General features: G+C 45.6%; 1 protein-coding gene across 1 annotated transcript; it reads left to right on the top strand.

Annotated features, from left to right (window-relative positions):
* Positions 1–263: 263 nt before the first annotated feature.
* Positions 264–22,355, top strand: LOC132123952 (uncharacterized). The gene is made up of 2 exons (XM_059534642.1): positions 264–1,021; positions 20,683–22,355. Exons 1-2 carry the CDS (start codon positions 620–622, stop codon positions 22,252–22,254), a joined length of 1,974 nt encoding a protein of 657 aa, XP_059390625.1. The 5' UTR covers positions 264–619; the 3' UTR covers positions 22,255–22,355.
* Positions 22,356–24,153: the final 1,798 nt, after the last annotated feature.

Genomic DNA, 24,153 nt, shown 5'->3' with positions numbered 1-24,153 from the left:
ATATAAAGCCAAATGTATTTACTTAATCTTTATTATTCTTATTTTTACTTAATATTTGTACTTGTATATATTGTGTATATGTATATTAGTCCTGATCTAAACCTGAGGTGATGGCGTTTTATGCAGCACAAGGCCCTTTTGGTTTTACATGACTGCCTGATTTCAGGGGCTTCCTCATCATTAGGGAGCTGTTCTAAATTAAGGAACTACTTAGTGATAAAACACATTCCTAAGCATGTAGATTTGTGTGTGTGTTGTGTGTGTGTGTGTGTGTGTGTGTGTGTGTGTGTGTGTGTGTGTGTGAATATGGCCCATGTTGTTCTTTGACCTGTTTCAACACGTGATCATAAACTCCACTCTTTTACAACACTTACCTGGAAAAGACTATCATGTTAAATCTACAGTACTTTGTCATAACTCCATTCCCGCTTGAGAAAAGAGAAAGGAATCATCAATCACTGAAGGACAAAGAAAAGAAGAATTTAACAAATATTCATGGAATGTGAATTTTGTTTCTGAACTGACAGCAGATCTTTGTGATACTCATGGTTATTCATTTTCTAGACAATCGAACAGAAACAGAGTAAAGTTCAGACTGCTGGGGCTCAAACAACTCAAAATGGCTTCTCTACATGTGTCTGCTGAAGAGCTCTCTTGTCCTGTGTGCTGTGAAATCTTCAAGACTCCTGTTCTTCTGTCATGTAGTCACAGTGTCTGTAAAGAGTGTCTTCATCAGGTCTGGAGAAATAAAAAAACTCAGGAGTGTCCTGTCTGTAGGAGAACATCCTCAAAACTCGAACCTGCAGTTAATCTTGCATTACAAAACCTGTGTGAGTCGTTCATGAAGGAGAGAAAAGAGAGCCATTCATCAGGATCTGAGGAGATCTGTATCTTACACAATGAGAAACTCAAACTCTTCTGTGTGGAGGACAAACAGCCGGTTTGTGTGGAGTGTGTTACTTCACAACAACACATCAATCACACATTCAGACCCATCAGTGAAGCTGTTCCATCACAAAAGGTAAGACAAGTTTATTTCTGAAGAATAAAGCTTGTCCTAAACATCCTAATTTATCAGTACCGTTTTACTTATGTGTTTTATATAAATAAACATATTACAGAAATCTCTGTAATATGTTAATTTATATAAAAGCACTATCACTGATGTTCTTACCCAAAAAAATTATAGAAAAGATTAAAGGAGAGTTTGAGTAAACTGGACAACACAACAAGATGAGACTTAATTATTTTGACATATTCACAAATTTAATTCCAACAGCTGATTGGTTTATTTAGTAATCCCATTGACTAGCACTCACTTTCCACAATTTTGGCAAATTAGCTTGGGCAAACACAGACAATGTGATTCATGAGCCCAACATCCTGTTAGCATGACAGGGTGAAGCTTTATGATAACTTTAATTAATAAATCATTAACAAACATTATAAAATGTTTTAGAGATCATTAGCTAAAATATATTTACATAGCTCAAAATATGAGATGATGTGATTGTTAATGTTTATGAATAAACTTATTAAACATTGCCTAATTATCAAGAGGTAATTATTTAATGTAAAAATAATAATAAAAATAAAATCAAAATAATAAAAAAATTCTTACAAATGTCATTAAACTTTCAATTAATTCTGAAAATCTATCAATGATTTTGACAGATGTTAAACAATGATGAAAAGCTTTTGTTAATGTAAAAACACTTTTGCTGCTATTGGTGTGTGATATGGTACGTTTACGGGTTGGGTACTGGATGTACAGGATTAGATTACTATTAGGGAAAAGTGTGATGACTGGGTGAAGGAGAAGCTGGAAGCAAGTGCGAGTATAAACAAAGTTTTAATGAGAGTAGGTAAACAAACAAACTGGAACACAAACAACGCTGGGAAGGAGATACTGTCCGAGATGGTGGAGGGAAGTGATGAGTCCAGATGGAGGTGGTGAGTTGGCAGCAGGAGAGGGTGGCACAGGAACTGCGGGGAAGCGAGCCGAAGGTAAGTCGTGATGCTTGTGGTGGTTGCGAAGAGTGGACGAGGTTCCGGGGGAAGACACGGACATCCAAAAACGCAGAACACAACAGAAAGCCAAGCACGGTTAACAACATGAAACAACGCTCTCACAAACACAAGACGTGAGACACGCCATTATATAGAGAGGGTAATGAGTGACAGCTGCTGCTGAAGACAATTAACAGAGACGCCCACAAACTAATCATTGCAGACGCGTAACACACAGACTTCACCCACAAAGTGCAAAACCCAGAGATCACGGTTTACCAACCATGACTGTACCCTTTGGAGGCTTTGACCGGTGGTGATCGGCCTTGGCCTTAGTGCGCTCCCTCACCCGGAGCAGAGTCTAGCGGGCTCTGGTCCAGGTGCGGTGGCACCTCTGGACAAATGCGTGAGTGGAGAGGACCGCTACTTCAGATTCCAGACTGGGAAAAACTGGTGGCTGATAACCTAAGCTGCACTGAAACGGAGAAAGGCCCGTGGCTGACACTGGTTGTTGGCTCCAGGAAGAAGGATTCTTGGAGACCAAACATGACAATGTCCTCTCTAAATCTTGGTTGGCTCGCTCAGACTGACCGTTACTCTGGGGATGATAACCCGAAGACAGGCTAATTGACGCTCCTAGCAACTTACAAAATTCTTTACAAAATTTGGATATAAATTGAGATCCCCTGTCAGAAACCACGTCTACCGGGAGGCCATGAAGCCGAAAGACGTGATCTAGGACAGTGACCGCTGTCTCCTTGGCTGTCGGTAATTTGGGCAAGGGAATGAAATGTGCCGCCTTCGAGAACCGGTCCACTACGGTCAAAACGACCGCCATGCCATTAGAGGGCGGGAGGGCGGTAACAAAATCTAGTGCGATGTGGGACCAGGGTCTCGAAGGGACAGACAGCGATTGAAGGAGCCCATCAGGAGGTCGGTTAGATGACTTACCACTGGCACAAACTGAGCAAGCCAAAACAAAATCGTGGACATCACGAGCCATAAGTGGCCACCAGAATTGTTGTTTAACTAACCCATTAGTTCGACTTATCCCTGGATGACAAGCAACGTTAGAGCAGTGTCCCCACTGAATGACTTTGGACCTTAACTCCTCCGGCACAAATAAACGATTCGGTGGACAACCGGGCGGAGGCGTTACCCCTTCTAAGGCCGTCTTGACCTTCAACTCGACCTCCCATACGAGTGCTGAGACAACTACTTTCTCAGGTAAAATACACTTGGGAGTCACCGGGCGGGCAGAGGGATCGAAAAGACGTGATAAAGAGTCGGGTTTGACATTTTTGGAACCCGGGCGGTACGATAGAGTAAAATCAAAACGACCGGAAAAAAGTGCCCACGAGCCTGCCTGGAATTGAGTATTTTGGCAGTTCTAATGTACTCTAAATTCTTATGACCACCTGAACGGAGTACTGGGGGAGGTCAAGGCCGTCAGAGATGAGGCTAGTTGGCTGAAATTGCGAATGAAACGCCGATAGAAATTGGCGAACCCCAGAAACCGCTGTAGGGCCTTACGGGAATCTGGAGATGGCCAATCTATCACAGCCTTAACCTTGTCAGGGTCCATACATATTCCCTCGGACGAGACGATATACCCTAGGAAGGGAACAGACAGTGCATGGAATACGCATTTCTCAGCCTTGACAAAAAGCCCATTCTCAAGTAACTTCTGGAGCACTCTTCTGACGTGTTGAACGTGTTCCTGGAGAGATTCAGAAAAAAATCAGTATGTCATCCAGGTAAACATATATAAACTGATCTACCATATCTCTCAACACGTCATTAACGAGTGCTTGGCAAACCCCTGGCGAGTTGGAGAGCCCGCACGGCATCACCAAGTATTCAATGTGCCCCCTAGGGGTATTAAAGGTGGTTTTCCATTCATCCCCCTTCCTGATGCGGACCAAATGATAAGCATTACGTAAATCCAATTTTGTGAATACGGATGATCCCTGTAACCTCTCAAAAGCTGAAGACAATAGTGGCAAAGGATAGGTGTTCTTTATCGTAATGTTGTTCAGCTCTCGGTAGTCAATACAAGGTCACAGAGAACCATCCTTCTTACCCACAAAAAAGAATCCCGCCCCCGCTGGAGAAGAGGAAGGGCGGATGAACCTCGATGCCAAGGAATCAGAAATGTATTTCTCCATGGCCTCCCTCTCCAGAATAGAAAGAGAGTATAGTTTGGCTTTAGGCAGAGACTTACCTGGCACTAAGTCTATCGCACAGTCGTAGGGACGATGCGGAGGAAGAAAACAGCACGGGACTTACTGAACACCTCCTTCAGGTCCAGGTACTCTGCGGGCACGTTTGATAACACCATGTTCTCTTTTTGAAAGACAGAAACAGGCACAACAGGAAAAGCAGAAACCAGACAAGACTCATGACAACTTTCACTCCACAATGTGACAGTGTTGGAACCCCAATCCACTCGTGGATTATGTTTGATTAACCAGGGGTGACCTAAAACAATGGGAGCAACGGGGGAGTCCATGAGGAAAAAGGATATGGTTTAACAGTGGTTGCCTGATGTGAGCAGAGTGATGGGTTCAGTATAGTGGGTGACGTGTGGCAGTTCCTGGCCGTTGAGTGCGGTGACATGGATGGGATGAGACACAGTCAGGACAGGAATGTTCAGGTGACGTGCAAGGAGTGAGTCCATAAAATTACCTTCGGCTCCAGAGTCCAGAAGGGCGTGACAGTTGTGAGTGTGATTCTCCCACCGCAGTTTCACCGGAAGGAGAGTCGATGATGTAGTTGAGGACTTCCCAGTGGGCTGGCTCTTTTATTGGGCAGGAATAGATAGAATGTCCTGAGCCTCCGCAGTATAGACACAATCCTTGGGACCTCCGCCGCTCTCTCTCCCTCCGGGACAGCCGAGCTCTACCCACCAGCATGGGTTCGTGGTCGTCGACGGGACCGACCGCATTCTCTCGAATCGAGTGGCCCCTTTTCGGAGAGATGGGATGGCGTGTAGTACTGGTCTGTCTACCAAGGCGGTTAATCCGAGCATCAACTTGAAGAGCCAGGTCGATTAATCCATTGAGTGTAGGGGGCAGCTTGAGGAGGTAGATCTCCTTCTGAACACGGTCGGCCAGCCCATGCAGGAATCGATCCCACTGCGCCGCCTCGTTCCACTGGCACGCAGCCGCCAGGGTGCGGAACTGGATGGTATAGTCCGTGACCGAAGATCTTCCCTGTCGTCGGTCTGAGAGCTGGTGGGCGGCTTCCCTGCTGGCCGCGGCTCGGTCGAAGACCTGTTTCATGTCCTTTAGAGAGGGTGTGGACGGATGTTGGTTCTCCCACACCTGCCAGATAATAAAGTTAGTGCAAATGTAACCTTGGACTCCTCGGTCGCGAAGGTGTGGGGCTGTAATGCAAAGTGCATGGAACACTTGTTAAGGAAAGTCTTGCAGAAATTTGGCTCACCGGAATAATTCTCTGGCGCCGGAAGTCGCGGCTCTGGACGGAAGTGATCCTGGAAGGTCTCCCGGTGGACGGGCGGTGCAGGCGGTGCGATGGGCGCAGTGGGAGAGGTGAGCTAATGGATCTGCTGGGTGAGCTCGGACACCTGTTTCACCAGCACTTGGATAGCATGTCCGGTGTTTGCGATGCTCTCCTGCTGCTGATCCATTCGATTGACGCTGTGATGGATAAAGTCAGACAAGGAAGTGGTGCTCGCTGCTTCCATGGTGGTGAGAGCATTCTGTGATGACTGGGTGAAGGAGAAGCTGGAAGCAAGTGTGAGTATAAACAAAGTTTTAATGAGAGTAGGTAAACAAACAAACTGGAACACAAACAATGCTGGGAAAGAGATACTGTCCGAGATGGTGGAGGGAAGTGATGAGTCCAGATGGCGGTGGAGAGTTGGCAGCAGGAGAGGGTGGCACAGGAACTGCGGGGAAGCGAGCCGAAGGTAAGTCATGATGCTTGTGGTGGTTGCGAAGAGTGGACGAGGTTCCGGGGGAAGACACGGACATCCAAAAATGCAGAACACAACAGAAAGCCAAGCACGGTTAACAACATGAAACAACGCTCTCACAAACACAAGACGTGAGACACGCCATTATATAGAGAGGGTAATGAGTGACAGCTGCTGCTGATGACAATTAACAGAGACGCCCACAAACTAATCAGTGCAGACGCGTAACACACAGACTTCACCCACAAAGTGCAAAACCCAGAGATCACGGTTTACCAACCATGACTGTACCCTTTGGAGGCTTTGACCGGTGGCGATCGGCCTTGGCCTTAGTGCACTCCCTCACCCGGAGCAGAGTCTCGCGGGCTCTGGTCCAGGTGCGGTGGCACCTCTGGACAAATGCGTGAGTGGAGGGGACCGCGACTTCAGATTCCAGACTGGGAAAAACTGGTGGCTGATAACCTAAGCTGCACTGAAACGGAGAAAGGCCCGTGGCTGACACTGGTTGTTGGCTCCAGGAAGAAGGATTCTTGGAGACCAAACATGACAATGTCCTCTCTAAATCTTGGTTGGCTCGCTCAGACTGACCGTTACTCTGGGGATGATAACCCGAAGACAGGCTAATTGACGCTCCTAGCAACTTACAAAATTCTTTACAAAATTTGGATATAAATTGAGATCCCCTGTCAGAAACCACGTCTACCGGGAGGCCATGAAGCCGAAAGACGTGATCTAGGACAGTGACCGCTGTCTCCTTGGCTGTCGGTAATTTGGGCAAGGGAATGAAATGTGCCGCCTTCGAGAACCGGTCCACTACGGTCAAAACGACCGTCATGCCATTAGAGGGCGGGAGGGCGGTAACAAAATCTAGTGCGATGTGGGACCAGGGTCTCGAAGGGACAGACAGCGATTGAAGGAGCCCATCAGGAGGTCGGTTAGATGACTTACCACTGGCACAAACTGAGCAAGCCAAAACAAAATCGTGGACATCACGAGCCATAAGTGGCCACCAGAATTGTTGTTTAACTAACCCATTAGTTCGACTTATCCCTGGATGACAAGCAACGTTAGAGCAGTGTCCCCACTGAATGACTTTGGACCTTAACTCCTCCGGCACAAATAAACGATTCGGTGGACAACCGGGCGGAGGCGTTACCCCTTCTAAGGCCGTCTTGACCTTCGACTCGACCTCCCATACGAGTGCTGAGACAACTACTTTCTCAGGTAAAATACACTTGGGAGTCACCGGGCGGGCAGAGGGATCAAAAAGACGTGATAAAGAGTCGGGTTTGACATTTTTGGAACCCGGGCGGTACGATAGAGTAAAATCAAAACGACCGGAAAAAAGTGCCCACGAGCCTGCCTGGAATTGAGTCTTTTGGCAGTTCTAATGTACTCTAAATTCTTATGACCACCTGAACGGAGTACTGGGGGAGGTCAAGGCCGTCAGAGATGAGGCTAGTTGGCTGAAATTGCGAATGAAACGCCGATAGAAATTGGCGAACCCCAGAAACCGCTGTAGGGCCTTACGGGAATCTGGAGATGGCCAATCTATCACAGCCTTAACCTTGTCAGGGTCCATACATATTCCCTCGGACGAGACGATATACCCTAGGAAGGGAACAGACAGTGCATGGAATACGCATTTCTCAGCCTTGACAAAAAGCCCATTCTCAAGTAACTTCTGGAGCACTCTTCTGACGTGTTGAACGTGTTCCTGGAGAGATTCAGAAAAAATCAGTATGTCATCCAGGTAAACATATATAAACTGATCTACCATATCTCTCAACACGTCATTAACGAGTGCTTGGCAAACCCCTGGCGAGTTGGAGAGCCCGAACGGCATCACCAAGTATTCAATGTGCCCCCTAGGGGTATTAAAGGTGGTTTTCCATTCATCCCCCTTCCTGATGCGGACCAAATGATAAGCATTACGTAAATCCAATTTTGTGAATACGGATGATCCCTGTAACCTCTCAAAAGCTGAAGACAATAGTGGCAAAGGATAGGTGTTCTTTATCGTAATGTTGTTCAGCTCTCGGTAGTCAATACAAGGTCGCAGAGAACCATCCTTCTTACCCACAAAAAAGAATCCCGCCCCCGCTGGAGAAGAGGAAGGGTGGATGAACCTCGATGCCAAGGAATCAGAAATGTATTTCTCCATGGCCTCCCTCTCCAGAATAGAAAGAGAGTATAGTTTGGCTTTAGGCAGAGACTACCTGGCACTAAGTCTATCGCACAGTCGTAGGGACGATGCGGAGGAAGAGAAGCAGCACGGGACTTACTGAACACCTCCTTCAGGTCCAGGTACTCTGCGGGCACGTTTGATAACACCATGTTCTCTTTCTGAAAGACAGAAACAGGCACAACAGGACAAGCAGAAACCAGACAAGACTCATGACAACTTTCACTCCACAATGTGACAGTGTTGGAACCCCAATCCACTCGTGGATTATGTTTGATTAACCAGGGGTGACCTAAAACAATGGGAGCTACGGGGGAGTCCATGAGAAAAAAGGATATGGTTTAACATGCGTGCAAGGAGTGAGTCCATAAAATTACCTTCGGCTCCAGAGTCCAGAAGGGCGTGACAGTCGTGAGTGTGATTCTCCCACCGCAGTTTCACCGGAAGGAGAGTCGATGATGTAGTTGAGGACTTCCCATGCAGGAATCGATCCCACTGCGCCGCCTCGTTCCACTGGAACGCAGCCACCAGGGTGCGGAACTGGATGGTATAGTCCGTGACCGAAGATCTTCCCTGTCGTCGGTCTGAGAGCTGGTGGGCGGCTTCCCTGCTGGCCGCAGCTCGGTCGAAGACCTGTTTCATGTCCTTTAGAGAGGGTGTGGACGGATGTTGGTTCTCCCACACCTGCCAGATAATAAAGTTAGTGCAAATGTAACCTTGGACTCCTCGGTCGCGAAGGTGTGGGGCTGTAATGCAAAGTGCATGGAACACTTGTTAAGGAAAGTCTTGCAGAAATTTGGCTCACCGGAATAATTCTCTGGCGCCGGAAGTCGCGGCTCTGGACGGAAGTGATCCTGGAAGGTCTCCCGGGGGACGGGCGGTGCAGGCGGTGCGATGGGCGCAGTGGGAGAGGTGAGCTGATGGATCTTCTGGGTGAGCTCGGACACCTGTTTCACCAGCACTTGGATAGCATGTCCGGTGTTTGCGATGCTCTGCTCCTGCTGATCCATTCGATTGACGCTGTGATGGATAAAGTCAGACAAGGAAGTGGTGCTCGCTGCTTCCATGGTGGTGAGAGCATTCTGTGATGACTGGGTGAAGGAGAAGCTGGAAGCAAGTGCGAGTATAAACAAAGTAAAGTTTTAATGAGAGTAGGTAAACAAACAAACTGGAACACAAACAATGCTGGGAAAGAGATACTGTCCGAGATGGTGGAGGGAAGTGATGAGTCCAGATGGCGGTGGAGAGTTGGCAGCAGGAGAGGGTGGCACAGGAACTGCGGGGAAGCGAGCCGAAGGTAAGTCATGATGCTTGTGGTGGTTGCGAAGAGTGGACGAGGTTCCGGGGGAAAACACGTACATTCAAAAATGCAGAACACAACAGAAAGCCAAGCACGGTTAACAACATGAAATAAAGCTCTCACAAACACAAGACGTGAGACAAGCCATTATATAGAGAGGGTAATGAGTGACAGCTGCTGCTGATGACAATTAACGGAGACGCCCACAAACTAATCAGTGCAGACGCGTAACACACAGACTTCAACCACAAAGTGCAAAACCCAGAGATCACGGTTTACCAACCGTGACAAAAAGGTTCAATCTGTTTATATTACATTGTTCTGATGAACTATTGGAAATAAAATTTGGATTTTGAACATCATGTTTTCTCCTGCTGATGTATGGTTCAAGAAATACCCTGTTTAATGATATACTACTAATATAAGTGTTGAGGCAATAAAACATTTTTAGGTTACACATGTAACCATGGTTGCCCGAAGAGAACGAGATGTGCGTCGAAATGCTATGGGAACGTCTTCAATGTGACCACGCTCTGATACACAAGCGTAATCAGTCCAATGGATGGGCGAGACATCAAGGGCAGGGTGACATAACGACCAGGAAGCTTAAAAGCATGTACGGTGAAACCAGTCTCAGCTTCTATGAATGAAGCAAGCACTGAAAGGGATGCCAGAAGTATGGCCTTGAGATGGATGCATATCTTTCCCTACATGCATAACCTAGAGATGTTCCCCTTCAGGAACTCTAGCTGCATTAAAATACTATGGGAATGAGAATGCCTATGCTGTCCCTGCCTAATGTGGAAGAGCACAGCTAAAGCAAGAGAACAGAACCAGTGTGACACAGAATGCAGGTAGGCACCTGACAAAGTAGGCGGGGACATCCCACCCAAAGGCCAACTTCAGAAGGATTGAGTCTTGACCCCCAATCGAGAGGGGAGATGTGAATACTCAAGGCTATGGAATAGCATTCTGATCCAATTGCTTAACATAAGCTTCTCTGGCTGGAAGCCTCAGCCTCAGCACACCACGGAGGAAATTTGAAACAAGTGGGTGTCTGCTCACTTACCACCAATAGGGGCGTGATAGGCCACAGTTGCCAACACGTAGAACTTTAGGGTGGAGAATCTGGCATGCAGGAACTCCAGAATTTACCAACTTGGCAGCTGACTGGGTCAAGCTGACAGTCTCCGCATCAAGAAGTGGAAAGATTACACTTCAGGGCATACAGTTCCCTTATTGAGGGAATTCTGGATTGGAGGATGGTCTCAACCTTGGTTGAGAGACCGGAAGCTATGAGTTGTGCCCCCTCAGAGGCCACACCCATAACTTCCAGCTCAATGCGGGGATCCTAAAAACTACCAAGAGTCCATCGTTTTGTTACCTTAGGGGGCGTTATGGATTGTATCATGGTAGAAGGCTAGTTAGGTAATCAGGAGCTAAACCATTTAGGGCCTTATAGGTAAGTAATAATAGTTTGTAACTGATACAGAACTTAATAGGTAGCTAGTGCAGAGAATGTAAAATTGGGTTAATATGATCATATTTTTTTCTTCACCTGGTATGAACTCTAGCCACTGCATTTTGGACTACCTGTTGCTTGTTTATTGAAGATAAAGAAGTGAATTACAATAGTCCAATCTAGAGGTCATGGATGCATGAACTAGCTTTTCTGCATCAGAAAAAGGTAACATGTTTTGTAGCTTGGCAATGTTTCTAAGATGGAAGAATGCTGTTTTTGTAATATGGGAAATATGGTTTTCAAAAGTCAAGTTGCTGTCTTATATAACACCCAGATTTTTGACTGTAGAGGAAGTAATAGTACATCCATCTAGTTGCAAACTGTAATCTACAAGATTCTGTGTTCTGTTTTTTGTTTGTCCAATAAGTAATCTCTGTCTTATCCAAATTTAATAGGAGAAAATTATTGGCCATCCAATCTTTTACAGTTTTAATACACTCTGTTAGCTTAGATAATTTTGAAGTTTCACCTGGTCTAGTTGAGATATATAGTTGAGTACCATCAGCATAACAGTGGAAACGAGTCCCGTATTTTCTAATATGTGACCAATCATGCAAAGCAGTGACACAAGTTGGTTCTGGGGCATTTTGAGTTATTCACAGATTCTGAAAGTGTAGTCTCCAAGCTTTCCAACGATGTGTAACACATGGAAATCTGATAATATTTGGAGATGTTGTGGCCATTGGAATGTAGGCACTCAAAAAAGCTCAAAAGGGAGAAAATGGCCTCTAAAGATTGTGCAGATCTCATCTGTTCTCACCTGCTGGGAGTGACAAGAGGGCTCATTTACATCTCATTTAGATAAGCCATACCCCCTTCTATTCTTCATATTTCTGTTTTGCATAAACAGAAATAAAACAGAAACATAAACAGCATAAACAGTAGTTTTGAACATCATGGCAACGTACACAAAAAAATACCTCACGCGGGAAACCCTTAACGTAACGCGTAAGTGCAAGTAACTAACGTAAATCAAGCATAGTCCACAAAGTGTTGCCAAAATAACACAATATCGGACTGGAGAGAATAATATGGAATTTATGGAAACTCACCCCATAAGAAACAGAAAATTATTCTTGCAGATCTCATTGCCTCCAATGAAATAAGTTGTTCGGGCACACTTTCTCTTTGTCGGGGTCTTCTTTGTGGATGTAACTATCTCCAAAGTTTGCACTGTGCGTCTGTTTGCCTCTCAATGTCCAATAATTTGCATGTCCTGCCACTCTTTTTCCGTAGCTAAAGAATCCAGCCGTATGTTGTATATAATGTCTGGAGAAAGCTTCTGGCTACAGGACTGTCTCCCATGCAGAGAGTTCTCTTTTCTCCTCATGTAGCATTTACAGTCAAAGTTACGGATTTTCCCCATTTCTCTGTCTTTATCCCCATTCTTTCTCATTTTGCTCAAAAGTTGTGCTGCCGACTTGTGTCACTGGTTTCTGTAATGGGTCACATATTATTACCAAGGGGCAACATTTTTTTTTTAAATAGCAGAGGACCTAGAACAGATCCTTGTGGCAGCCCATATTTTACTGGTGATAAAATATGGGACCACCTCAATGGCCTCCTTCTTCAAGAGGGTGTATACTTCTTGTTCTATCAACAGCTTGAGACCCACCAGAATGTAGGTAACACCATTGAACCAAGGCAGAGGGGAACAAAACTCGATTCTGTAGCCTCTCTCTACAGTGCGCAGGACCTATTTAGACACATTTAACAATAGTTTCCACGCTGCTAAATAGTCTACTAAGGGAATCAGTCTCTCGAGACTGACCTCTGGTGTAATAAAAGTGGATAGCTTGGTGATGTGAAGTGGCAAACTAGGGGACACCTGTACTAGCTGCTCTAGAGACCTCCCTAGAGGTCACGAGCCTCTTAGCACCACTACATTTCCAAAACGACAGCCCTCAGACCCACGTCGTCTGCTTGGAAGACTAAATCTCAACCTGCTCTGGGTAGGACTCAATGAAGCATGCTTGACAGGGGCTCCCATATAGCCAGGTGACCTCCCAAGGGAACCAGTCTCACGAAACTGGCCTCTGGTGCACTTAGACCAGCTAGCTCAGTGCCCTAAAGCAGCGGACCAGTAGGAGATGGCCGAACTAGCTGCTATGGAGACCTCTGTAGAGGTAGTGAGCCTCTTAGTACCACTACATTTCCAGGCAGTAACTGAGAGAAGCACTCACTTTAGACTGCTGCACTCTGGAACACCAGGAGGGTTGGCAGAAACGATCTCCTGAGGGCACTGAGAATAGACGAGCACCATGTAATGCAGTGTATATCTCTCTTCCCCAGAGGGAGCTGGCCCTCAGAAGTCCTATAGGCCTTAAGTGTCAGGACGTTTTAGACAAAGACTATCGAGCAAGAATTATTGTCTGCAGAACCTGGGAGTACCACTCTGACTTTAGACTCTGCGGAGTACGAGAAGTGACGCCCCCAGAATGAGGAGCTGGAACAGGGTAGGTTAGGACTGCTCCCGCCCAGCAGCCCCTGGGCCCGGTTTTTCAAAAGGTTTAATCCGGATAAAATTGATCCAGATTTAGTAATCATTTTTTTGCGATCCGTGATCATGTAATCCATCTTACTTTTGGAGCCAGTTTTTTAAAGCAACATCAGATTGGATCAATCTGATCCGGATAGGAACTTTTCAGGATCACCAAATCTGGATAACCAGTGCTCGATAACCAATGCTCAAACAGGATAGGAAATCACAATGTAGAACTATAGATATGTAAAGAGCAACAAGTAGAATAGCTAGTGTGGGGTCAATATAAGTTTATTTTTATTTTAAATGAAAACCCACACATTTAAAAAAAAAAAAACTAAAAACAAGAAAAACCCCACCCCATCCTCTTCCAGCAGTCTGCTCATCTGAGACCTACAACACAAACACTGTACATAGAGGATATTTATAACAAGTATCAAGTATAGATCTATTGAATTAAAAAAAAGACTTAATGTCAAATACTCCACAATAATTTCAGACTTCCTCATCTAATGTGGAGTGACCAGCTTTTCTGAGCATAGCCTTTAGGAGGTGGATCTCAAGTCTGGCCTTGGTTTGCTGCAGTTTGGTCAGAGTCAGTTGTTCCTCTGCCAGACAAAGCTGTGCTTCTGCCCTTTCAGTCTCTTTTTGCAAAAGTGCCTTGTAATCATCATATTTGTTTGATGAAGGGCGCTTCAAGCCTTTCCTCTGAGATCCTGTGGCAACTACCACTGGCTCAACCAATGATGATCCAGCTTCTTCCTCAGGAACAGAGCTGAGATTCAATATAAATACGCTCTCTGGATCAGCCTCAGGAGGAACTGGCAGATTCTCCTCCTCCTTCTCAATCCAAGGCTCGCCATCCCCTACAACACATTGAATACCATGGAGAGCTTGCGACTTCTCACCTCTAATGATGTCGAGGACCACATCTGTGTAATCTCCCCTCTTAAATGGCTTGTTGCCTGTTTGTGGGTTTTTGGCTTCAGCATGGTCCTTTGTTGCCCTGGCCTTAAGATACTTCCACCGCAATTTGATTTGGTCTGTGGTCCTCCTCTGGCCAGACCCTATGGCATTCACATTTTCTGTGATTAAAATCCAAACAGGGGGGCGAGGAACCTCCAGTTGCTTCCCCACGCCAATCACTGGACCCACTTCCGGCCACTAGGGCGGCAGGGAGGCCTGGGCCGGCCTGCTGGCGTTGCGGGGATCCGGGCCATTTCGTGGATAGGTGCCCGGTGATGGAGGTGGGGACGTTAGTCCGGGTCCCGGACGACCCGCAGGCTGCCCCTGATCAAGCCGGGTTGTACCAAATACCAGTGAGTATAAAGGGGGGTAGCTATCGGGCTTTGGTGGATTCAGGTTGTAACCAGACCTCCATTCATCAAAGCCTGATACAATCGGGGGCATTGGATATGGGCCGCATGGTTAAAGTGAGGTGTGTGCACGGGGATATCGTGGAATATCCCGTAAAGGCCATAGCTTTCAAATTTAGGGGTCAAAAACATTATTTAGAGGTGGCCGTTAGTCCGCGCCTCCGGCACCCGCTAATTTTGGGGACCAATTGGCCAGGATTCGAACAATTACTGGGGTGTTTGACAGTGGGTGCCTCTGGGAATAAGAATCGGCAGGACAGGGGAGCGTGTGCTCAGGTGGGAGAATCTGTGCCAGGACCCAGTGGGACGGTCTCAGGGGAACTGAGCGGCTTGGCGAGGCTGACCCTTTCCAGTTGCGATGACTTTCCCCTGGAACAGTCCCAGGATGAAACCCTCAAACATATAATTAAACAGGTCCGGGCCATCGATGGACAGGTCCTCCATCCTGACCGTGCGCTCTCTTATTCATATTTTGCCATTATCAAAGACTGGTTGTATCGAGTGACCCATGACACTCAAACAATTGAGGATACAACCCAGTTGTTAGTACCTCGGAGCCGTCGGGTAATGCTTTTTTCAGGCGGCGCATTGTAACCCTATGGCAGGGCATTTGGGAATGACAGCGACACTAAATCGCCTAATGACCCGATTTTTTTTGGCTGGGCATTCACGAGAACGTGCGTAGATGGTGCGCGTCGTGTCGTGAAGTTGGTAAACCCATCGGCCACCCCAAAAGCACCGTTGCGCCCTCTTCCTCTAGTGCAGGTCCCCTTCGAACGAATTGGGATGGACCTCATCGGGCCATTAGAGCGATTGGCACGCGGACATCGGTTTGTGCTAGTCATAGTCGATTACGCAACCCGATATCCCGAAGCAGTGGCGCTCCGCAACATCTCGGCAAAGAGTGTGGTGGACGCCCTGTTTCGTTTAATCTCCCGCGTGGGAATCCCAAAAGAGATTCTCACGGACCAGGGCACCGCGTTTATGTCACGCACGTTACGCGAATTGTACGAATTATTGGGCATTAAAGCGGTACGTACCAGCGTCTATCACCCACAAACGGACGGTCTGGCCAATCGCACCTTGAAAACGATGATTCGTAAATTCGTACAAGAGGACGCGAAAAATTGGGATAGATGGCTGGAACCCCTCTTATTCGCTGTGCGCGAGGTCCCCCAAGCCTCCACGGGGTTTTCCCCCTTCGAGCTTCTTTACGGACGCCAGCCCCGAGGGGTGTTGGACGTCCAGTGGACGGAGCAGTGCCAACAGGCCGCTCCTGCACTCTCCTACCTTTTCTCTCTCCTTTTTGTTGCAGACTGACGCATCGGACAGGGGGCTGGGCGCAGTCCTGTCCCAGGAGGTGGAGGGGGTGGACCGTCCGGTGCTGTCCATTAGTCGGAAGCTCTCGAAGAGAGAGACTAAGTACAGCACCATAGAGAAGGAGTGTTTGGCCATCAGGTGGGCAGTTCTCACCCTTCGCTATTACCTCCTGGGGCGGGAGTTCACCCTCTGCTCGGACCACGGGCCCCTCCAGTGGCTCCTCCGCATGAAGGATACCAACGCGCGAATCACTCGTTGGGATCTGGCTCTGCAGCCGTTTAAGTTCAAGGTGATTCACAGGCCAGGGGCGCAGTTGGCTGTGGCCGACTTCCTCTCCAGGAATGGGGGGTGGGGGGGGCTGCAGGCTGGATGGCTCCCCAGCCTGAGTCGGGTGGTGGGGGTATGTGGAGGCGTGGTTCAGCGAGGTCTGCGACGGGAGAGAGAGCGAAGAGACGAGCGGTGGTAAGTGGTTCAAGTGAGAAACAAGTAACACCTGGTTCTCGTTATAGTGATTGGCGTGGGGAAATGCTATTTAAGCCGCCCGAGGATCGGCAGAGAGAGAGAGACCTGAGGACTCGGGGAAGGACGCAGCAGCAGCAGTGCTGAAAGTGAATCCTTAGTGACGAGTGAACGAACGTGAACGGGAGTGTTTATGCGCATGTGGCGCGACTTTGTTTTCTGTTTTGTTTTCTTTTTAAAATAATAAAATCTTCCTCGAGCCTCAGCAAGCCGACCCTGGTCTCCTTCCTTCACCCACAATGAGAACGTGAACTGTATTACAGTAGCCAAACAACCAAATGAGTAAACATGGTCAGGTGTAGTAAGACTCTCAAAAACTGTAAATGATGTAATCACGCGTTGCATTGGTCACACAAACATCAACATTATCAGTCTCCTCAGAGAAAAGTAGCTGTGCAGCGAGCTCTCACTCAGAGGGGAAGAAACCATAGTGCGGATTTCCAAACTTCAAGAAGGAGATCTAAATCTAGGGAATGCGGTTGGAGCCTGCGCCGTTCCACCGCACGTGCTTTGAAGCTTCCTGGTCATAATTCCGCCACACCCGTGATGTCTAGCCCATCCATTGGACTGATTACACATGTGATTCAGAGTGTGGTCACGCTGAAGGTGTTCCCCATTCGACGCAGCTTAACTTTCACACCCAAATTTTCACACCCAAATTATAATGTGCGTTATGTCTTTAAGAAGCATTTGGCTAAACTTAACTAACCACCCTTTACATTGTTAAAGCAGCTAAAAGTCCAGTGCCCTTGAAGATACTAAAAGTGTCACGGTTCATGAATTTGCTGTTTCTCTCTCGGCTTGTTTAGTGTGCAGGTGTGTGTCTGTGGGCGTGGATGATGATCACGTCTGATTAGCAGCACCACCTGCTTCCTATTGTTTGTGTCTATTTAAGTGCAGTATCTGGTGTCTCGTTGTCAGATCGTTGTGGTTCTTCCAGTGTTCCGTTCTGTTCCCCTGGCTGTATTGGATCGTGGATTCCCCCTTTGTTCTTTGTCGTGTCTTCCTATACTCAGCAACAGGATCACGAGCACCTTCACTGGGAAATACAGCACTGGATCACCGAGGATCATCACTGGTGGTCCACCAAGGCCCCTGCATCACCCACAATCTGAGCTTGGGATCTTCGCCACTCTTCTTCATTGTTTGGACTTCTGTGTTGTCTGTTTGTCTGACCTACTATCTATCTTCATTAAACCACCTTGCATTTGGATCCTGCCTCTGTGTCGTGATCGAACGATCTGACCACATCATGGATGCAGCAGGCGCTACTAGCTGGAACGATTTCGCTTCTGGTAGCATGGCGCGGATAGATCAACAAGAGGAAAGCATCGGCAACACAGGTTGGGCGATCCAAGCTCTTGTGGCGCAGGTGTCCGAGCTCACCCAACAACTCCAACATCTGAGAAGCCCCACTGTGCCGGGTAGGGAGGTGGCCAGATTACTCGCTGATCTCTGCCAGGGGGAGTGCTCTGTGTCGGAGTACTCTATCCAGTTCCGCACCCTGGCCGCAGAGTGCCATTGGAACGAGGAAGCGCAGAGGGACCGGTTCCTGCATGGGTTGGCTGACCGTGTCCAAAGGGAGATTTACATGCTGGACCTTCCTCCTAAACTTAACAAACTCATCTAACTGGCATTAAGGGTCGACGCGCGAGTCGATTTCAACAGAGAACCCCGTTCCGCAGTGCAGAGAACTTGCGCACGGACAGAGAGGACATGGTGTCTGATCCCGAGCACATGGGTAGAGCTCGGCTTTCCCAGGAGGAGAGAGAGAGACGGAGGTCCCAAAGACTTTGCCTCTACTGTGGGAGGGCGGGCCACCTCATCCACTCCTGCCCTGTAAAAGGATCAGGCCCGGTAGTAACTATGAGACTACTTTCGTGTGGGATCTCCGCCAAGAAGACCTCATCCACACGCCTCCTGTTAAGACTAAGGTGGGCAACTCATACGCACAACACCAAGGCACTACTGGTCTCTGGGGCAGAGGGTAACTTTTTGGATTTTAAACTGGCACAACAACTCCACATACCCATATTCCCCCCACACACAAAATATCCATGAATGCTCTAAATGGACAACAACTTCCTTCGATTTCTCATGTCACCAGATCCATAACTGTCATTACTTCTGGCAACCACTCCGACAGCATAACATTCCTCCTCATGGACTCACCACTGGCACCCATAGTTCTTGGTCACCCCTGGCTCATTCTGCACAATCCAAGAATCGGTTGGGTCCACGATTCCGTGTCTGCTTGGAGCAACCCATGTCATAAGTCTTGTCTTGTGTCTGCTTGTTCATCTGTGCCTGTTTCTATGTTCCAGTAGAAGGCAGTGAATTTGTCTAACGTGCCCGAAGAGTACCAGGACCTGAGGCAAGTGTTCAGTTAGTCCTGGGCTGCTTCCCTGCCTCCGCATCATCCTTATGACTGTGCCATAGATTTAGTACCACGTAACTCCACCTAAAGGCAAGTTATATTCTGTTTCCGATCGCCACCGGTCAAAGCCTCCTGTATACCTCGTTGGTCAAAAAGTGTGGCTTTCTACTAAGAACATTCCTCTCCGATCCGTATCTAATAAATTGGCTCCTAAATGTATTGGCCCGTTCACTATCATCCCACCTTCCATGTGTCAAAATTAAAACTTGTGTTTCATTCACATATTAACCCGCCTGTCCCGGTTCTTCCCCTGCCGCTCCTCGTAGATGGGGAACCCACTTATTCGGATCATCGTATTCTGGATTCAAGAAGGAGGGGATGCGGATTCCAATACTTGGTGGACTGGGAAGGTTACGGTCCGAAGGAGAGAAGTTGGGATTCACATTCTGGATCCACTCCCTGATCGATGATTACAATCGACAGGTAAGTCCGATGAGGGACGCCAGGAGGCATTCCTAGGGGAGGGGGTACTGTCACGGTTCATGAATTCGCTGTTTCTCTCTCGGCTTGTTTAATGTGCAGGTTTGTGTCTGTGGGTCTGATTAGCAGCACCACCTGCTTCCTATTGTTTGTGTCCATTCAAGTGGAGTAACTGGTGTTTCATGTTGTCAGATCGTTGTGGTTCTTCCCTGTGTTCCGTTCTGTTCCCCTATCTTTGTTGGACCGTGGATTCCCCCTTTGTTCTTCATCGTGTCTTCCTGTACTCAGCACCGGGATTACGAGCACCTTCACTGGGAAATACAGCACCGGATCACTGAGGATCATCACTGGTTGTCCACCGAGGTCCCTGCATCACCCACCATCTGAGCTTGTGATCATCGCCACTCTCATTCATTGTTTGGACTTCTGTGTTGTCTGTTTGTCTGACCTACTACCTATCGTCATTAAATCGCCTTGCATGTGTCATGATAAAAAAGACTAGTAATCATTTATAATAATAATAATTAATAATCTAATAATCATCACTCAATCTAAAGTTGAGTACTGCAAAAACATGAACTAATGATTAATAAATAAATTTATAAAGATGTGTATATCTGGTGAATTCAGGTCATTTGTTACACATTTTGCAAACGAGATGACTGCTCATAAAGGTACTAATGATTAGTAAAAAAAATTGTAAAATTAAAAGTTGAATGACGTTTATAGGCATTTCAATTTACAAACATGATCTGTTAATCAAAGATAATGTTTAATAAGTAAACATTAAAAAACACATGATGTCATATTTCTAGCTATTTGAATGTATATTAATGATCTGTTAAGCATGCCATTGCCTTTTGCTGTGAAAAAATGCTAGTTATCTCACACAGAGACAAGCAGAGTGACACAAATGGTGAACAGCTCCGTGCTGATAAAGGTGAAATATCAGCACATCCTGGAAAGCCTCTGAGCCAAATGTATAATGCTTGCCTTTTCAGGGTGGAGTTATGTAAGAAGGCCTTTATTACTTGTTGTTGTTTATAATTTGATAAGGATTTATAAATATAACATTGTACACCATTTGTACATGTATCTATATTACATACATCCATATTATCTATTGTTTATTTATTAGTTTTTTTATTATTTTGTGTTTATTTTTATGCAGAATATAAATCATCTCATCAAGAAAAGCATCTTAATTAAAGATGGAAATCCTGCTCGATACCATCTGCTAACAAGGACAGACAATTTGAAACTATCTGAACCTTGTAGAAAAATTACATTTGGAGGGAGAAATAAAGACAAACAAAATAAAAGCAAAAAATACAAAACCATTCTGCTGGTGGGAGAAACAGGAACAGGAAAAACAACCCTGATCAATACAATGATCAACTACATGTTGGGTGTTCAGAGAGAAGACAAGGTTTGGTTTGAGATCACAGATGATCAGAGCGATCGAACATCAGTTTACAGTCAGACCTCCAGCATCACTGTTTATGAGTTTTATCCACAAGAGAGTCCAATCCATTTAACAATCATTGACACTCCAGGATATGGAGACACTCATGGAGTTGAGAAAGATAAAGAGATTGCTGAAGGTTTGCTCAGTTTAAGTAAATCTGAAGAGATTCATGAAATACATGCAGTGTGTCTGGTGATTAAAGCAACCCAAAACCGACTCTCTGACAGACAAATCTACATATTTGATGCTGTTCAGTCTTTATTTGGAAAAGATATTGCTGAAAACATCATCTTACTCTTCACACACTCAGACGGATTCCGTCCTAAAAATGCCCTGACGGCTGTTAAAAAGGCTAACATCAAGTGTACAGTAAATGACAAGAATCAGCCAGTGTTTTACCTGTTTAACAACTGCCTCTCAGACATTGCTGATGAAGAAGATTATGAAGATATTGAAGAACATGAACAGAGGCTGGATCAATCATGGAATTGCAGCTTTAAAGGAATGGCAGGATTGTTTAAGATTCTTGAATCAATAAAGCCAAAATCCCTGAAGATGACTCGAGATGTGCTGCAGAAACGGAAGCAACTGGAGGCAAATGTCTCCTATTTACAATCACGAGTTCAAATGATGGAACTAAAACAAAATGAGCTGAAACAAACTCAAGAAGCTCTGGAGAAGAACAAGAAAGATGTCGAAAAAAACAAGAACTTTAAGTATGAAGTTGAAGTGCCCTACAAAGAATGGGTTGATATTGATCCTTCTAAAGCGAGGGCGGCGATGTGCTGCACCATCTGTGAGGAGAACTGTCATTATCCAGGATGCTGGTGGACCAGTGATCTCTCATGGTGTGAAGTGATGAGAAATAATCACTGTACAGTGTGTACTAATAAATGCCACTACACCAAACATATCAAATCAGCAAAAATATATGAAACAAAAACAAAGAAGGAGATGAGGACATATGAAGAATTAAAGAAGAAATATGAAGACAAAATTGGTGTGTCCGTGGTCAAGATGCTGAAAGAAAAACTGAAAGAATTAGAGAAAGAGAAAATAAAGCTGCTGATGGAAGCTTTTGACTGTGTGGAAAGTCTGGATAAAATTGCACTGAAGAAAGATTCTGTGTTCACACTTCAGCACATTGATTATCTGATTGAGAAGCTGAAGGAAATTAATGAGTCTGAAAAGGCCAAAACACTGGAAAACATCAAGAAGAGAGCAGGAGAAAAACAAGGAGCACTGGATTATTTTACAGGATTTAAAAGAAAATAAATTCAAATGGTGCCTCAGCTCAAATCATGCTGGAAGTCTGAAAACAGCATCCTGAAAATGTTTCTTCTTTCAATAGCATGTCCTTCATATGATGTAAAGTGTTATTGTAATTGAGTGTTTTATGAATGAAAAAAAAATGTGTATATATATATATATATATATATACAACCCGAATTCCGGAAAAGTTGGGACGTTTTTTTAAATTTTAATAAAATGAAAACTAAAAGACTTTCAAATCACATGAGCCAATATTTTATTCACAATAGAACATAGATAACATAGCAAATGTTTAAACTGAGAAAGTTTACAATTTTATGCACAAAATGAGCTCATTTCAATTTTGATTTCTGCTACAGGTCTCAAAATAGTTGGGACGGGGCATGTTTACCATGGTGTAGCATCTCCTTTTCTTTTCAAAACAGTTTGAAGACGTCTGGGCATTGAGGCTATGAGTTGCTGGAGTTTTGCTGTTGGAATTTGGTCCCGTTCTTGCCTTATATAGATTTCCAGCTGCTGAAGAGTTCGTGGTCGTCTTTGACGTATTTTTCGTTTAATGATGCGCCAAATGTTCTCTATAGGTGAAAGATCTGGACTGCAGGCAGGCCAGGTTAGCACCCGGACTCGTCTACGACGAAGCCATGCTGTTGTTATAGCTGCAGTATGTGGTTTTGCATTGTCCTGCTGAAATAAACAAGGCCTTCCCTGAAATAGACGTTGTTTGGAGGGAAGCATATGTTGCTCTAAAACCTTTATATACCTTTCAGCATTCACAGAGCCTTCCAAAACATGCAAGCTGCCCATACCGTATGCACTTATGCACCCCCATACCATCAGAGATGCTGGCTTTTGAACTGAACGCTGATAACATGCTGGAAGGTCTCCCTCCTCTTTAGCCCGGAGGACACGGCGTCCGTGATTTCCAACAAGAATGTCAAATTTGGACTCGTCTGACCATAAAACACTATTCCACTTTGAAATAGTCCATTTTAAATGAGCCTTGGCCCACAGGACACGACGGCGCTTCTGGACCATGTTCACATATGGCTTCCTTTTTGCATAATAGAGCTTTAGTTGGCATCTGCTGATGGCACGGCGGATTGAGTTTACCGACAGTGGTTTCTGAAAGTATTCCTGGGCCCATTTAGTAATGTCATTGACACAATCATGCCGATGAGTGATGCAGTGTCGTCTGAGAGCCCGAAGACCACGGGCATCCAATAAAGGTCTCCGGGCTTGTCCCTTACGCACAGAGATTTCTCCAGTTTCTCTGAATCTTTTGATGATGTTATGCACTGTAGATGATGAGATTTGCAAAGCCTTTGCAATTTGACGTTGAGGAACATTGTTTTTAAAGTTTTCCACAATTTTTTTACGCAGTCTTTCACAGATTGGAGAGCCTCTGCCCATCTTTACTTCTGAGAGACTCTGCTTCTCTAAGACAAAGCTTTTATAGCTAATCATGTTACAGACCTGATATCAATTAACTTAATTAATCACTAGATGTTCTCCCAGCTGAATCTTTTCAAAACTGCTTGCTTTTTTAGCCATTTGTTGCCCCCGTGCCAACTTTTTTGAGACCTGTAGCAGGCATTAAATTTTAAATGAGCTAATTAAGTGGATAAAAGTGTAAAATTTCTCAGTTTAAACATTTGCTACGTTATCTATGTTCTATTGTGAATAAAATATTGGCTCATGTGATTTGAAATTCCTTTAGTTTTCATTTTATTAAAATTAAAAAAACGTCCCAACTTTTCCGGAATTCGGGTTGTATATATATATATATATATCATGATTGTTTTTTCCCCCTCATTTGTAAGTTGCTTTGGATAACATGCATCTGCTTAAGTAATTGATGCAAAATACTCCAGTGATTACTGTAATGATTTTCCTGCAATGAAG

Source organism: Carassius carassius, chromosome 42 (genome assembly GCF_963082965.1).
Source record: "Carassius carassius chromosome 42, fCarCar2.1, whole genome shotgun sequence".
Lineage (NCBI taxonomy): Eukaryota > Metazoa > Chordata > Actinopteri > Cypriniformes > Cyprinidae > Carassius > Carassius carassius.
This window is presented reverse-complemented; position numbering and strand designations above follow the sequence as displayed.

What these genes read in the sequence shown, in the direction of transcription:
- LOC132123952 (XM_059534642.1), top strand. Translation starts at nt 620, where the DNA reads ATGGCTTCTCTACATGTGTCTGCTGAAGAGCTCTCTTGTCCTGTGTGC. An exon ending in AAGCTGTTCCATCACAAAAG is followed by an intron (nt 1,022 to 20,682) that starts GTAAGACAAGTT and finishes ATTTTTATGCAG; the next exon opens with AATATAAATCATCTCATCAA.